Source organism: Piliocolobus tephrosceles, chromosome 9, assembly GCF_002776525.5.
Source record: "Piliocolobus tephrosceles isolate RC106 chromosome 9, ASM277652v3, whole genome shotgun sequence".
Lineage (NCBI taxonomy): Eukaryota > Metazoa > Chordata > Mammalia > Primates > Cercopithecidae > Piliocolobus > Piliocolobus tephrosceles.
Window position 1 is genome coordinate 10780637 of NC_045442.1, and position 16913 is coordinate 10797549.

Consider the following 16913-nt stretch of genomic DNA (forward strand, 5'->3'; position numbering starts at 1 on the left):
TTGCAAAAGCTTACCAAAATGAGACGTCTGATTGGCAATTCAGAAATTTTAATGCTGCTTTGAAAAATACTTCTGTACAATATTATCTTTCTCATAATGAAAAAAAGAAATGACATCTGATATGTCAGTGGTTTGCTGAAAGCACAGGTATTTTTTGTTGCCTTGTTTTAGGTCTTCCAAAAACTCTGCTTTGAGCTTGTTAAGTTCTTCTGCTAGAAGCTTCAAGTTGTGAGGAAGGACTTGTTCATCTAAAATAAAAAGATATTCTCAAATTACTTGTAAATTAAAGTAATCCGGGTGTCTAATGACATTAGGAAATTAATTTGATTACTTTAAACAAACCAGTTAGATTCTACAAATAATTGCAATTGAGTTGGTGTAATATAGAAAAAAGGTCACAATGTGATATTCAAAAATCATCTGAAACAAGTCAGAGAATTTAAATAACTTGTTAGGAAACGTGAGCAGAAAAGACTAACTTGAAAGGGACTTTTTGATGTTGTTGCCAAGAAAAATCAAGACAGCTGACTTACTACCTTACTAAATTAAGCAGAAAGGCAAAAAAGCACAAATAGATGACAATTTAGTTTTGAACCTGATAAATAATATTTAGAACAGTAGTTGTCCAATAGAACTTTCTGCAATGATGGATCTGTTCTATATCTGCTTTATTCAATACAGCAGCCACTAGCCACACGTGGGTAGTGTTACTGAGAAGCTGAACTTTATTTTTTTGTTAGCTTTATTAGGACATAATTCACATACAGTTTACCCATTTAATCTGTATAATATGGTGGTTTTTTTGTATATTTGCAGATATGTGCAACCATCACCAGTTAACTTGAGAACATTTTCATCATCTCAAACACCCATATCCTGGTGGCTCAAGCCTGTAATCCCAGCACTGTGGGAGGCCAAGGCAGGCAGATCACCTGAGGTCAGGCATTCGAGACCAGACTGGCCAACATGGCAAAACCCCTCCTCTATTAAAAATACAAAAATTAGCGGGGCATGGTGGCACATGCCTGTAATCCCAGCTACTCGGGAGGCTGAGGCAGGAGACTACTTGAACCCAGGAGGTGGAGGTTGCAGTGAGCCGAGATCATGCCATTGTACAACAGAGCAAGACTCCATCTCAAAAACAAAGCAAAACAAAACCCCATATCCTTTAGCTATCATACTCCTTACTACCTTCTCTTCTGCCCACCCCCCCCAATCTCTAAGCAGCCATACAACCACTGTCTATCTCAAGATTTCCCTGTTCAGGACATTTCATATGACTGGAAATATACATATACTTGGTCTTTGGGACTGACTGCTTGCACTTTGCATCATGTTTTCAAGGTTATTCCACATTGTATAGCATATATTAGCACTTCATTCCTTTTTATGGCTGAATAATATTTTGGTATGGATATACCAAATTCTGTTTGTCAGCTGACAGACACGTGGGTTATTTTCATATTTTGGCTATTATGAATAATGTTGCCATAAACATATGTGTACAAGTTTTTATGTGAACATGTTTTCATTTCTCTTGGGTATACACCTGAGAATGGAATTGCTGGCTTGCGTGCTAACGGAATGTTTGAGGGACTGCTAGCTGTTTTCCAGAGCGGCTGTACCATCTGACGTTCCTAACATATTTCTACACATTCTCAACAACACTTGGGTGTTTTAATTCTAGACCTCCTAGTGAGTGTGAAGTGCTATCTTATGGTTTTGATTTGTATTTCCCTAATGACTCATCATGTTGAGCATGTTTTCCTGTGGTTATTGGCCATTTGTATATCTTCCTTGGAAAAATGTCGACTCAGATCCTTTGCCCTTTTAAAAATTGGGTTGTGTTTATCATTGAGTGGTAAGAGTTCTTTATATATTTTGGATACAAATCCCTTATGAGATAATATTATCTGCAAATACTTTTTCCCATCTATGGCTTGTCTTTTCACTTTCCTGATGGTAGAGGAACTGAATTTTTAACTAAGCACAGATTAAAAACTACTACCTTCCCTCACCAAAAAAAAAAAAAAAAATATATATATATATATATGTACACACACACACACACACACACACACACACACACACGGCCGTATATCTGTACGTTTTTATTTTTTTATTTTTTTATTTTTTTTGAGACGGAGTCTCGCTCTGTCGCCCAGGCTGGAGTGCAGTGGCCGGATCTCAGCTCACTGCGAGCTCCGCCTCCCGGGTTCCCGCCATTCTCCTGCCCCAGCCTCCCAAGGAGCTGGGACTACATATCTGTACGTTTTTAAATGGGTGTGATGTAAGAGTGATTTGGGCATAACCGTACCTCCCACAACCCCCCAGGACCTTGCTTCATTTTATAGACAGAAAAGAAGAAAAGCAAATGGTTGAGTGGAATTTTGTTTGTTTTAATTATGATGCCATTTCTGTTCTGGTCCTCTGTTTCTCAAACTTTGCATTGTAACCCATTAGTAAGTGGCAATCGGTGTTTTTCTAAAATGAAATCAAGTAGAACACAGAGTTCATTAAACACGTGAATGTGTTTTGTGAAACTTGTTTCCACACATGAGGTTCGTGTACTGGGTTATACCCTGGGTTACAATATAAAATCAGCTTATAGACCATAGTTTTATACAAGTTCGAAAACAGTATGGCTGGTATATTGTTTCCTTTTCCAATGTTCTAAGCTTTTGTAAAGGTAATAAATGATGGTGATGTAGGGGAGCAGAATGGGAAGCACAGACTGGAACTGGATGTAATTCTGGACTCCAGGTTACCCAAATATTTAGTAGCTGTTCAGCCCTGGACAAGTTACTTGTTCCTCTATGAACCTCCATTTCCCCATTTGTAAAATTATACCTACCTTATACGACTGTGAAGATTAGAAACAGTATTTGTAAAGCACTAACATACAGTAAGGTGCTCAAAAAATGTTCGTTGCTGGTTTTAAAGGTACAATTTTAGATACAGCCATACAGTATTCAAGACCTAATGGAATTGTGTAAAACTCTAGTTACCACATATTTCATCTGTTATATAAATTCTGGTTTATAATACATTGACTTTATTCAAATTCCATGCTGATCTTACACCCGGCCTCTGACTACCTCTCCCACTTTCTTACCTCACCCCATGCTCAATGGCCTCTTCTCCATTCCACAACACTCCAACCAGCCTCTGGGCTTCTGCACTTGATGTGTTCATTGCCTAGAATGATCCTCCAGATACCTGCATGGTTCGCTCTTTCCCATCTTTGCTTAAATGTCATCTCTGAGAAGCCTTCCTGATTACCCTTTTAAAAATAAATCCTCCCATCACTACACTGCCTTACCCTACATTTTCTTCAGAGCATGGGTGTACACTCATGTAATTATGTTTTGTCTGTCTCCTCATTAGAATGTTCTGCTCCCTGCCGATTGCCCAGCATCTACAGTAAGGTCTAGGACAGTAAGGTGACTCAGTAAAAATTTGTTGAATGGATGAACACTCAGTTCCAGAGTCAGAATTTTTAGTTATATTTAGTCAAATTGCATAATTAAATTGAAAACATGATGTGAATTTTTATGACTGAAATCTAATAAACTGAGTGTCAGGAATACAAGTAGCAGTAGAAAGTCACAATCATACCAACTCAACACACAACTGACACATCATACCTTTTGCTCCCTTCATTGTCTGAGATACAATCCTTCGGAGTGTCTGATCAGCTTTATGAAGAACGTTAGTTGAACAAATAATTCTGTCTGTCTCCTATGTAATACAGACATTGTTATTAGAAGTCACATAGTTTTATAAAATAAATGGCTAAAGCATAGGTCACATGTATTTGAAGGGACTGAAAGAAAAGTTTAACTGGCTTTCCTGTTATTCTTCCCTATAAGAGTCCAACCAAATCAGATCCAGTGGTAAACTGGGTTCCAGCTAGGGCAGTGATATGCTGGTGAATGTCTAATAACTGACTCTCCCAGAAAAAAACCCCAGACCTATCTGTAGTATTTGCCAATTTCTGTGGTGTAAACATTCCTACCAACAAAACATCATCAACAGGCTCCAACATTTTTGAAAGTTTTCAATCGGCTTTGGCCAGCCGGCATGAGCTGCCAACAGTGAGTGCTGGTGAGAGGCCAAGCCAGTGACAACGCATCTCATTTCGCTCACATTTTATATTCAGCTCAAAGGATCTTCCTACAAAAAGTTGTTCCTTCTCATTTACATTAAATCTACACTGGAAGTTTACCTTTTGTTCCATATCGTCCTCAGCATATTTTACTGGATTTTCCAAAGCAGTGAGCAATAAATCAGTCACCTCCAGGCTACAGAGAAAATGGGATAAAATACAATAGATCCGTATATCCAACATCTGACTTTCAAAGAACTTGTATTTATGAATATTAAACTGAATTCTAGAGGAATGAAACTGCTATAACCCAAGATCCTTAACAAAAGGAAAAAAACTAAATGATTTAGAAGCTAGCTTCCATGTAGAAAATCCAAATGCAGTAGCTCAAAACAAATGATAAGCTAAGGACCCCTCATTAAAAAATACCAATTTCCTAAGACTCATGTCAATAAGCTTTGAAAAGTCATTCTCCCTTCCCCTCTTAAGGCTGAACTGGGGGTCACAAGAGCTCAATTTTATTCTCTACGGAAAGATGCTTGGTCTTTACTTTCTGGCTCCCGCTTATTTACTGGATATGGATGAACAAAGTTTCTCACTGAGCAAGGTCCATGAAGGTTTCAGGTAGAATTCATTCACTGATTTAACAAATATTTATTGAACGTCTTATATGAAAATACTGTACAACCACGTGCTGAGCTGGGGGCGTAGCAAGATCCTTGCCTTTGCCAAGGCTGATAATGTAATAGAGACAGATAAACAGTTATATAAAGCAAAAAATAATTTCAGATGGTGGTAAGTAGATAAGTGAGCAAAGACAATGAACAAAGTGACAATGATAAGAGTGACAGGGGAGCCCAACTAATGTTCTTTGCTTTAGTTAGGATGGTCAGTGAAGGCAGCCAAGTACCAATATGTGGGAAGGGCAGGGGGGGCAGCAAATACAAGGGCCCAAGGGCAAGAACCAGCTCCTTGTGTTCATGCAGTAGAGAAAGGCTGAAAAGAAGCAAGGAGGGAGAGTGGCAGAATATGAAGTTGGAGAATTCATCTGGGTTAGAACATATAAGTTAGGGTAAGGAGTTTAAATTTTACTCAGATTATGGGAGTGGCACTAAAAAGTTTTAAGCGAGTGAGCTCATCAAGTTAAAGCTCAGCCTCAAGATGATCTTCCTCACACTGAAAAGAATCCAGGTGCTGGAGTGAGTGAGATCCCACTGGGTCCAAATCTTGGCTCTGCCACTTCCTAGCTGGGTATATTACTTTACTTACCTGGGCCCCAGTTATCCCATCTATAAAATGGGGATGATAGTTTCTACCCTTAAAGGGTAGAAAACTACCCTTTCTTCCCATCAGGTGGATGGTCTCAGGAGGCAGTGCCTGTGGCCTCTAGCCATTCCTCTGTAAACAGGTCTCAAGAGGACAATCTAAAAACAGCTGGTTGTGAGGACTGAATGAGATCATATATATAATTTGAGTTTTAGTGTCTATTTAGCCAGTGATCACTAGCTAATTTTCATATCCATGCCCTTTTGTTCTATTTAGTCTGTTTGTTTAGAGACAGGGTTTCACTGTCACCCAGGCTGGAATGCAGTGGTGTTACCACAGCTCACTGCAACCTCAAACTCTTTGGTTCAAGTGATCCTCCCTTCTTGGCCTCCCAAGTGCTGGGATCACAGGTGTGAGCCACTTGTTTATAGTCTTAAAAGAGGTAAAGCATAGCAAATATATTTTTAAGGGAACTATAACCTTAAGAGAAGATTCCTAAAAAGAATTGCAAAAGGAATTATAGACACTGTTCCCAATATAACCCAAAATTTAAGAAAATATTAGCCGGGGGTGGTAGCTCATGTTTGTAATCCCAGCAATTTGGGAGGCCAAGTCGGAAGAACTGCTTGAGGCCACGAGTTTCAGACCAGCCTGGGCAACATAGTGAGACCCCGTTACTACAATAAATTAAAAAATTAGCTGGGCTTGGCAGTGTGGGCCTGTAGTTCCAGTTACTTAAGAGACTGAGACAGGAGAACTGCTTGAGCCCAGGAGGTCAAGGCTGCAGTGAGCTGATACCAATCCCTCGTGGACAATATGCAGGAACTAAGGGAATGTGGGCAATATACCTCTAGAACTGCACAGTCCATACAATAGCCATTGGCCACATAAGGCTATTTAAGTTTAAATTAATAAGTTAAACACAAAATTCAGGTCATCAGTTACACTAGCTACTTCTAAGGGCTCAACAGTCACATGTGGCTAGCAGCTACCATATTAGTGCAAATATAGAACATTTCCATCGCCAGCAAAGTTTCTGCTAGAAATATGCTGCTCAAGAACTCTCACGACATACGTAATGAATGAAATGCATTAGACAGCACAGCCTGTAAGCCTCACGTACAAAAGCAATGTAACAATGGCGAGCTCTAAGGCAAACAGGACCCAATAACAGCTGCACTCTTTCACAGATTTCTTTCTATAAGAAAACTACCAGGCGACCTATTTAGATTATGTATTTTAGCAAGAGAATCAGATGTGTTCTCTGAATTCCCTGCTCCAACTACTGAAAGACAGTATAATCCTAACAGTTATGAGCAGACATTTGCAAATAAACTTGGGTTCAAATCTCAGCTGTCATTTACAAGCTCAGTAATTCTGGACAAACTAAATTTTCCCATTACACTTTTGGCTTCCACACAAAGGGGGAAATAATGTCTCTCCAATGCCTGTGTGAGGACTAACTAAGCCTGACCATGAACCTGGCACAGGGGAGCATCCAGGGAGGGATGACTTTGAGTGGAATACCTGGCCTCCGAAGCACATGCTGGACTCGGAATTGTGAGGCTGTTGTGTTCCCAAGCGTTTTTCTCAGGGTTGGGCTTTTCCAGCTTTCTTCCCATCAGGTGGATGGTCTCAGGAGGCAGTGCCCGTGGCCTCTGGCCATTCCTCTGTAAACAGGTCTCAAGAGGACAATCTAAAAACAGCTGGCAAAAGCCCAGTGAATCTGAAAACAGTTTAAAATGACAGAATTACTGGTATACGACTTTTCCACAATATGAAATAAACATATATTAGACAAATTACGACAATTATAGTAGGAAAAACTCCATTTGCAATACTGAACATCTAGCTTTTAAAATTAAGTCAATCTACATAACCTCCTAAGTTAAATTCTCATTGAAGACAATAGTGTTCCTAATATGTCAATAAGAATCTCCATGTGTAAGAAAAAAAGTTTTAATTACATTTCCGAGCCAGCTGGTAGACTTCATATCTCATACTCTGATAATAAAAATTGTCATCCAAAACCAAAAACAAAGGTCTAGAAACAGCAGTTTTTGTTAAGAGGTAGCAAGACTGGGCCTCATATGCTGCAGAAAATATCAGATCTTGATCCTTTAGGCAGGTTATAAAATCTTCCCACATGGCTTCAGTCCTGCTGGGTGGGACAGACATCTGACACCCCTTAATGACAGCCATCAAGAAGTATTCCAGGTACTTCAACAGTTCCTGTCGAAGCAATTTCCATTGGGATGGCTACAAGAGACCAAAGAATTGCAATTCATATTAGGCCACTAGGGTGGTTGGTCATCTGGCCTCACTGCCACCCTGCCCCATATGAAAATTTAACCTCACCATATGGAACCATCTGTCTTTCTCTAACACGCCTGGTTTCTCATGACTTTCTCATGACCATTCCTACTGCCTGGAAAACTAATGATACTAGTGCTGTGTAAAGTTTTCTCAGACTCAACCATGCAGAAGGCAGCTCAGCCTCTCCCTTGCCCATCATGACTCCCCATTCTATACATATATCTCCACTCTAGCAGTGCTTACACAGTTTAAGCATTTGTTTATGCTTCTCTCTCTGCCAGATCACTGTCCATTGTATACTCAGCCTCCAGCAGAGGGTCTGGCACCTAATAGGTGCTCCAGAAATGTATATTAAATGGATGACTGACTGAATGAGTGAATAAATAATTTACTTATCATCCAAGAGAAAGGTGGAGTCAAAATCGGCATCCTACCAAAATAGTCTGGCTCAGATATAATAATGCAGGTTTTCCCTTGAAATGAGAAAGGTAGTAGACAGCAAAAAGATCAGGTGAAAAGTCCTTGGGTCAAGAAGAAAAGACTTCAGGCTAACAAGTTGATATGGGATGGGGAAAGATGGAGGAAACAGACTGAGGGGAATAAACAGCTTGAGAATACAAGTAATCTTGTGCTGGTCAAGGGCTGTGGAGAATCCTGACATAGTTAAAAAATCTAAGCTGGAGGGAAAACGGGAGGACAGGAGAGTGAGAACTCTCACTTGCCTGCCCATGCCTTACCACCACTGAGATTACACTACATACAACAAACACATCAGCTAAACCCACTAAATTGGAAACACATACCACTTCCTAAGAGGTGAGCAGATGAGTCCCACAGTTTTTGTCCATAGGAAAAGCGTGGAAAAAACAACATAACACAAGTGAAGGGAAAGCCAGCAAATACAACAATCCCTATCGACAACTTTCAGCTGTCTCCCAAGTGGTGAAAATACTATCATCCAAGTCAATCCTGTGCTATCCCGACACTGTACTTACTTCGCAATTAACCAAGAATGAGAAAGTAGATACACTTTGCTGGAGAGCCCATGCACCAAATGTACTGTATTTATATATACTTATAGAGTGCAGTCACATAACATTTGCATTTGATTTCTATAAATTCACCTACATTAGGGACTAAACAACAAAATAATAATGTTAAAATTTCAGAATATTTCAAAGAGTATTTAGAGTGAGCATGAGATGAGAGAAACGAATGTAATCTACTCTTCCCCCACTGGTCTCAGTTTCCACATGCTTCTCCAAGAGGATGTATCTCACCGTGCTGTGAGACGAGAAGGGCTTAAAGAGATGTACTTGGAACATACAACTTGTTCCGTAAATACAAACCCATTACTTCCTCTGGTGGTCAACTAAGAAACAGCCATCTTTCCCAAAGCTGGCAGAGGCAGATTGACTTTGAGATGAACAAAGATTAAGCTTCATAGGTCTGACAATGCATTTGTACAGCCTCTTTCTATCGTTCTGAGGGAACCTAGCAATTGTTACTTATAATTTGTATTCTTTTTCTTAAAGAGGATTCCTCAAATTACAAAACCTGAGCCCACTCGTAGCTAGACGTTTAGAGCTTCTTTCCCTCTCCTAAGGAGAAACTTCCTAAGGGATTTTCAAGAGTGCATTTGACTACAGGGGCTGTCCACCTTGCACGCTGACTTGAGAACCTGACCCTGTCTTAAGACTCAACTGTATAGAATATACAATATATACATGCATCAAATATACAGATAAGCCTCTAAAATGCATCGCTCTAACCGTTGGCTTTGTAACTACTTTATGACACATTTCTACAGCCAACTCATTCACCCTCTGCAGTAACTATGTTAACCCAGCTCCACTTTTCTCGAACTTCACCTCCCACACCAAGCACGGTCTAGCGTGCAGTTGGCGCTCATGGCAAATCACCCAGCACCGAGTGGACTCGGGTGGCCCGGCCCCGCCCCGCCCCGCCCCGCCCCGCGGCCCAGGCCCCGCCCCTCCGTGCTGACCGCCGGTCGCGCTCTTGCCCCGGCCAGAAACGCGTCGGGCATGACATCATCATACGCGACGACACCAACGGCCCAACCCTGCTCCTGCCGCAGCCGGTGGGCGAGGGCGCGCGCGAAAGTCGATTTTCCTGCCGCGGGGAGGCCGCAGAGGACGCAGAGGACTCGTTTCCGCGGCCCGTCGCTGCCGGTTCCTCTGGTGTTCTCGGCGGTCTTCATGCTGCCCAGGGAGACCGGAGGAGGCTGGGAGAGTTGTCTCCGGGCCACCGTCTGCCCAGCGCGCACGCGCAGCGTCTCCGCCGCCTGCCGGCGCAGTGGAGGAACTGGCGTGGCTGGGTTTCCGTGGGGCCCCAGAGGCACCTGCTCCACTGGCGCCCTGCTGCTCCGGAGGACCAGAGGCTGGAGGGACCGAGGCACTGCGTTCCTAGCTCCTGGACATTCCCAAGGGGTCCCAGAGTTAGGATTAATCTTCAGATAGAATCACCCTCCCTGTCGAAAGTTGCCAGCCAGCAGGATTGGCGCCTCAGTTTTATTAGGATGAGGTCTTTCTGCTCAGGAAAATCCCAAAAGAGACGTTGAGCCTTTCCCTCCAGCAATCTTTAGAAAATAAGTTGCTGGAAATCAAACAATTGGAGGTGAGGCTGACAGTCCGACCACCGCACTCCTTTGCGGTTCCCAGATGTGAACAGTGCAAGGGCAAAGTAAACATTCGCTATTGTGCGCTCACGCCACTAGCGGGCAGCAAGCGTGAAGAAATATGGTCAGGAAAGGCATCCATAGACCTCAATTCCAGTGCATGCAGGCAGAGAACAATAGGTGTTGGTGTTAAAAAGTAATACTAAGCTATGGAGAAGTATAAAACAAGTTTTTTTGTTTGGGGGTGTGTTGTAGAAAAATTGAATTCAGATAATAGTTTTTTGTTTTTTGAGACAGGGTCTCACTCTCGCCCAGACTGGAGTGCAGTGGCCCCATCTCAGCTCACGGCAACCTCCGCCTCTTAGGCTGGAGGGATTCTCCTGCCTCAGCCTCCCGAGTAGCTGGGATTACAGGCGCACGCCACTACAGCCCAACTAATTTTTATATTTTCAGTAAGAACAGGGTTTCATCATGTTTGCCAGGCTGGCCTCGAACTCCTGACCTCAAATGATCCACCCGCCTCGGCTTCCCAAAGTTCTGGTATTACAGGTGTGAGCCACCGCGCCCGGCCCAGATTCTAGTTTTAACCTTATATTTTAGGGGATAATTCCTTCTTATCTGTAAAGGGTATGTTCAAAATATGAAGATGTGAGGACAGAATCAGTGTATACTGGGTCAAAATATGACCAGTAACCTGCTAAAGCTGATATAATTTGTGATTATAAAGCACATACAAATAATCTCATTTTCCTTTTGGATTGAAAGAGCAATGAGTTAAACTCTTCATTTCATGGCATTTTATCATTATTGGTCCAGTATAAGGTCCCTCTCCTTAATTTGCCCCTCCCCTACTTTTTTAAGAGACAAGGTTTTGCTTTGTCACCCAAGCTGCACTGGAACCATAGCTCACTGTAACCTCGAATTTCTAGGCTCAAGCAATCCTCCTACCTCAGCCTCCTGAGTAGCTGGGACTATAGGCATGTGCCACTGAGCCTGGCTCCACTGTCTTTTATCTCCCATCCTCCACATCCACACCCATTTAACCCCTGCAGGCAACTGTGTTTTTTTGTTTTTTCTTTTTATCATAGTTATTTTTGTTTTGGTTATGTATTTTTTTTTAAATAGGCTTAATTTTTTAGAGCAGTTTTAGGTTCACAGCGAAACTGAGCAGAAAGTATAGTTCTCATATACTCCTTCCCCTCCTCATTCATAACCTCCCCCACTATCAACATCCTTCACCAGAGTGATACATTTGTCACAATCAATAATCAATGCACCTACATTGACACATCATTATCACCTAAAGGCCATAGTTTACTATTGGTATACAATAGTTTACTATTGGTATTGGGGTTTACTCTTGGTGTACATTCTGTAGGTTTTGACTATGTATAATGACACGTATCCATCATTACGGAATAGTTTCACAGCCCTAAACATCCTCTGTGCTCCGCCTGTTCGTTCTCCCTCTCCTCTAACCTGACACCATTGATTTTTTGGGTGTGTCTCTGTAGTTTGGCCTTGTCTGGAATAATATACAATTATATAATTGTAATCACACAGTCTTTTTAATTTGCTTCTTTCACTTAGTAATATGCATTTAAGGCTCCTCTTTTTATGGCTTGACAGTGCATTTCTTTTTAGCCATAAATAGTATTCCAGCGTCTGGAGGTACCAGAGTTTAGTTTTCCACTCGCCTACTGAAGGAAATCTTGGTTGCTTCCAAGATTTGGCAATTATGAATAAAGCTGCTATAAACATTCATGTGCAGGTTTTTGTGTGGACGTAAGTTTTCAACTCATTTGGGCAAATATCATACCATGGAGTGTGATTGCTATATCATACAGTAGGAGTGTTTAGTTTTCTAAGAAACTGCCAAACTGTCTTCCAAAGGCTGTACCATTTTGCATTCCAATCCGCAATGAATGAGACTTCTTACTGCTCCACATCCTCCCTCGTATTTGGTGTTGTCAGTGTTTTGGATTTTCGTCATTCTAGTAAGTGCGTAGTGGTATCTCATTGTTCTTTTAGTTTGCATTTCCTTACTGACATATGATGTTAAACATCTTTTTTCTTTTTTTCTTTCTTTTTTTTTTTATGAGACAGATCTTGCTCTGTCACCCAGGCTGGAGGCAGATCATGGTTCACTGCAGCCTCAACCTCCCAGGCTCAAGCAATCCTCCTTCTTCAGCCCCCTGAGCAGCTGGGACTACAGGCATGACCACCATGTCTGGCTAATTTTTATTTTTATTTTTGTAGAGATGAGGTCGCCCCATGTTGCCCAGGCTGGTCTCGAACTCCTGGGCTCAAACAAACCTCTGCACCACCATGCCTGGCTAATTTTTATTTTTGTAGAGATGAGGTCTCCCTATGTTGCCCAGGCTGGTCTCAAACTCTTGGGCTCAAACCAACCTCATGCCTTGGCCTTCCAAAGTGCTAGGATTGCAGGCATGAGCCACCATGCACAGCAGAACATCTTTTCATATGCTTATTTGCCATCTGTACATCTTCTTTGGTGAGGTGCCTGTTCAGATCTCTTTGCCTATTTTATTTACCATTTTTGAGATGGGGTCTCACTCTGTTGCCCATGCTGGTCTCAAACTTCTGGGCTTGAGCAATCCCCCACCTGAGTAACTGGGGTTACAGGCATGCACCATTATGCCTAGCATCTTTTTGCCCATATTTAAATTGGGTTGTTTTCTTGTTCAGTTTTAAGCATACTTTGTATATTCTGGATAACAGTCCTTTACAAAGTCCCTCTGGCAAACATTTTCTCCCAGTCTGTGGTTTATCTTTTCATTCTTGTCACAGTGTCTTTTGGAGAGAAGTTTTTAATTTTAATGAAGCCCAGTTTACCAATTACTTCTTTCATGCATCATACCTTTGGTGTTTTATCAAAAATATCACCACCAAGCCCAGTCTTCTAGATTCTCTGTTATCTTCTAGTCTTATAGTTTTGGTGTGTACATTTTGTTCTATGATCCATTTTGAGTTAATTCTTGTGAAGGAGGTAAAGTCTGTGTGTAGATTTTTTTTTTTTTTAATGTGGATATCTAGTTTCAGCACCAGTTGTTGAAAAGACTATTTTTTTGTCCATTGCATTGCCTTTGCTCCTTTGTCAAAGATCAGTTGACTGTATTTATGTGGGCTTTCTATTCTGTTCATTGATCTATTTGTCTATTATTTTGCAATATGACACTATCTTTATTATTATAATTTTATAGTAAGTCTTGCAGTCGGCTACTATCAGTCTTCTAGTTTTGCTCCTTCTCCTTTAATATTGTGTTGGCTAGCCTAGATCTTTTGCCTTGCCACATAAACTTTAGAATCACTTTGTTGATATCCACAAAACAGCTTGCTGGGGTTGAGACTGTGTTGGATCTATAGATCAAGTTGGGAAGGAATGACATCGTGACAGTATTATTTCTATTCATTAACATGAAATATCTTTTAGTTTATTTCTTTCAACAGAGTTTTGTAGTTTTCGTCATATAGATTTCATGTATATTTTAAAAATTTTATAACTAATAAGTTTTAAATTTAAGTATTTCATTTTGGGGGGTGTTCACGTAATGGTATTGTGTTTTTAATTTCAAATTTCACTTATTCATTGCTGGAATTAAGAAAGTGGTTGTTTTTACGTCTTGACCTTGTATTCTGCAACTTTGCAATAATCACGTATTAGTTCCAGATTTTTTGTTATGGATTCTTTTGGATTTCTACATAGACAATCATGTCATCTACAAAGTTTTATTTCTTCCTTCCCAACATGTAAACCTTTTATTTTGTCTTATTAGCTAGGACTTCCAGTATAATGTGGAAAAAGTGGTGACAGAGGACATTCTTGCCTTGTTACTGATCTTAATGGAAAAGTCTCTAGTTGGTCATCATTAAGTATAATGTAAGCTATAGTCGTTTTGTAGATAGTTATCAGGTTGAGGAAGCACTCCTCTATTCCTAGTTTGCTGAGGGTTTTTATCATGAATGTCTGTGGTATTTTGTCAAATGCTTTTTTTGTATCAATTGATATGATTATGTGATTTAATTATTTAATCTCTTGATATGATGGATTAACTGGTTTTCAAATATTGAACCAGCTTTGCATGCTTGGAGTAAAACCCACTTGGTTGTTGTGTACAATTTTTATATATTTTACAATTCAATTTGCTAATATTTTGTTAAGGATTTTGACATCTATATAGATACAAAAGGGATAGGTATAGGTCCAAGATAAGTATTGGTCTATAGTGTTCTTTTCTTGTAATGTCTTTGTTTTTGACATCTGGGTAATGCTGGCCTCATAAAACAAGTTAGAAAGTATTCCTTTTGCTTCTACTATCTGGAAGAGATTGTAGAGAATGGGTATAATTTCCTCAAATGTTTTGTAGAATTTGCCAGGTAATCAATCTGACCTCAATTTTCTTTTCAATAACCTATTTTGGAAAGACCATTTTTAAAGTTTTTTGTAAAAACATAATGCTTTGTATTTCAGAATTCCAAAAGGAACTATTGTAACTTCAAAGTTAGGTGTTTACTATCTAAAAAGACATGCTTCCCAAGAATAGGTTCAAATATAAGCATGTGACAGTGACATATAGCCTTAATTATAGTTTGCTCTTAAATTTGTAAAGCTTTCCTTACAGACCTCAATCTCACCTGAGGCTCAGAAAAGGACAATAGTGTGATTACATATTTACTGGATATATGGTTCTCTTAAATTAGCAGGGTGTAGCCAGGCATGGTGGCTCATGTCTGTAATCCCAGTACTTTGAGAGGCGGAGGGGTGAGGATCACTTGAGGCCAGGAGCTCCAGAGCAGCTTGGGCAACAAAGCAAGACCCCCACCTCTACAAAAATAATTAGCAACATGACATCATCACATTACTACTGGAGATTGATACAGGGTCTAGGTGGGTGGATGTGGGACCAACAATAGGGCCCAGAGCAACTGGGAATGTGAACTTAGGTCCCATTTTGCATACTCCCTCCTTCTCTTAGCCCCAGGGTTGCCCACTTCACCCTACTGGAAGGGGCGCTACTCTTGGCTGCATTTCAAGCTCCTCTCACTCTAGCTTGGGATGCCCCAGAAATCATTCTTCTGCAATGCATATTCAGTGTGGCTGCCTTCTGTAGTCTACTCCCTTGTCCCTGCACGCAGTGGGGTTCTGCGTAGTTTCGTATGAGAAAATAGTTATGTGGGAAAAATTATTCTGTATCATGTAAAAATGGTCATCCCCATTATAGTTTGGATATTTGTTCTTTCCAAATCTCATGTTGAAATTTGATACCCAGTGTTGGAGATGTGGCCTAGTGGGAGGTATTTGAGTCATGGGCATTGTGTGAGGCCACTCTTTCATTGCTACAAAGAAATACCAGAGAATGGGTAATTTACAAAGAAAAGAGGTTTAATTGGCTCACAGTTCTGCAGGCTGTACAGGAAGCATGGCAATGGCGTCTGTTCAGTTTCTGGGAGCTTTTACTTATGGCAGACAGCCAAGCAGGAGCAAGCATGTCATATGGTGAAAGCAGGAGTAAGAGAGTTGAGAGGGAAGTGAAACATACTTACACAACTAGATCTTGTGAGAACTCATTATCATGAGGACAGCACCAAGCCATGAGTGATCTGCACCCATGACCCAAACACCCCCCACCAGGCCCCACATCCAACACTGAGGATTACAATTCAACATGAGACTTAGTGGGGACATATATTCAAACTACATCAAGGATAGATCCTTTAGGAATAGAGTAATTCCCTCCCTGGGGAGGGAGAAGTGAGTTCTTGCTCTGTTAGTTCCTGAGAGCTGGTTGTTAAAACGGCCTGGCATCTCCCCTCTTGCTTCCTCTCTCACCATATGATCTCTGCACATGCAGGCTCTTCACTTTCCATGATAAACAGAAGCAGCCTGAGGCCATCAACAGAAGCAAATGCTGGCTCCATGCTTCTTGCACAATCCACAGAATCATGAGCCAAATAAGTCTCTTTGTAAACTAAGCAGCCTCAGGTATTTTCTATAGCAACATTAAATGGGTCAAGACATCTCCATCACCCCTTGTTAACAGAGGTCTTTTTCGCAGGCCAGCAACTGTCACAGCTCCCACTGTTCTGAGCTCAGTATATGTTTGGTATACTGACACTTACAAAACACCTTCATGTCAGAAGAAACCTGGGCGGCAAATTAAGTGGAAAAAACACAAACTGAGTGACTGTGGAAGAGGCTAGTGACAGCCTACTCCCTACTGAGAGAGCCTGCATGGAACAGAAGAATCAACTGAACCAGGAATTAGAAACTCTATTTATCCACAGAGGGAAAATGGACCAGAGATTGATAGCCATCTCCTAGAGTCAGGGCAGCCGAGAAGGAATGTACAGGGAAATAGTATTTGAAAATTACATCAAGGTCAGTCCAACAGCAGCTGTTACAGATTTAAGCATTTATTAATACCAGATCAATGTGATTACCCTTCCAAATCTATGTAGTCCACATTCCCATTCCCCATTTCAGGAAAGGACACTACCTTTAGCCCTGCTAACCTAGTAGTCATCCTCGATTCTTCCCTCTTCTTCACCCCCAAATCAAGTTTA

General features: G+C 41.0%; 1 protein-coding gene across 2 annotated transcripts; it reads right to left on the minus strand.

Annotated features, from left to right (window-relative positions):
- Positions 1–31: 31 nt before the first annotated feature.
- Positions 32–9991, minus strand: PSTK (phosphoseryl-tRNA kinase). Of its 2 annotated transcripts, XM_026456536.1 has the most exons (7): positions 9696–9991; positions 8494–8499; positions 7342–7633; positions 6902–7100; positions 4229–4304; positions 3648–3741; positions 32–248 (listed from the first exon to the last, which is right to left on the minus strand). In XM_026456536.1, the coding sequence occupies exons 1-7, from the start codon at positions 9909–9911 to the stop codon at positions 49–51; spliced, it is 1083 nt and encodes a 360-aa protein (XP_026312321.1). In that variant the 5' UTR covers positions 9912–9991; the 3' UTR covers positions 32–48. The 2 variants fall into 2 exon arrangements, with proteins under 2 accessions (XP_026312321.1, XP_026312322.1); XM_026456537.2 differs by lacking the exon at positions 8494–8499.
- Between the last annotated feature and the right edge of the window lie 6922 nt (positions 9992–16913).

What these genes read in the sequence shown, in the direction of transcription:
- PSTK (XM_026456536.1), bottom strand. Translation starts at nt 9,911, where the DNA reads ATGAAGACCGCCGAGAACACCAGAGGAACCGGCAGCGACGGGCCGCGG. An exon ending in CTACCAGCTGGCTCGGAAAT is followed by an intron (nt 7,101 to 7,341) that starts GTAATTAAAACT and finishes AACTGTTTTCAG; the next exon opens with ATTCACTGGGCTTTTGCCAG. An exon ending in GACAATGAAGGGAGCAAAAG is followed by an intron (nt 249 to 3,647) that starts GTATGATGTGTC and finishes TTTTTATTTTAG; the next exon opens with ATGAACAAGTCCTTCCTCAC.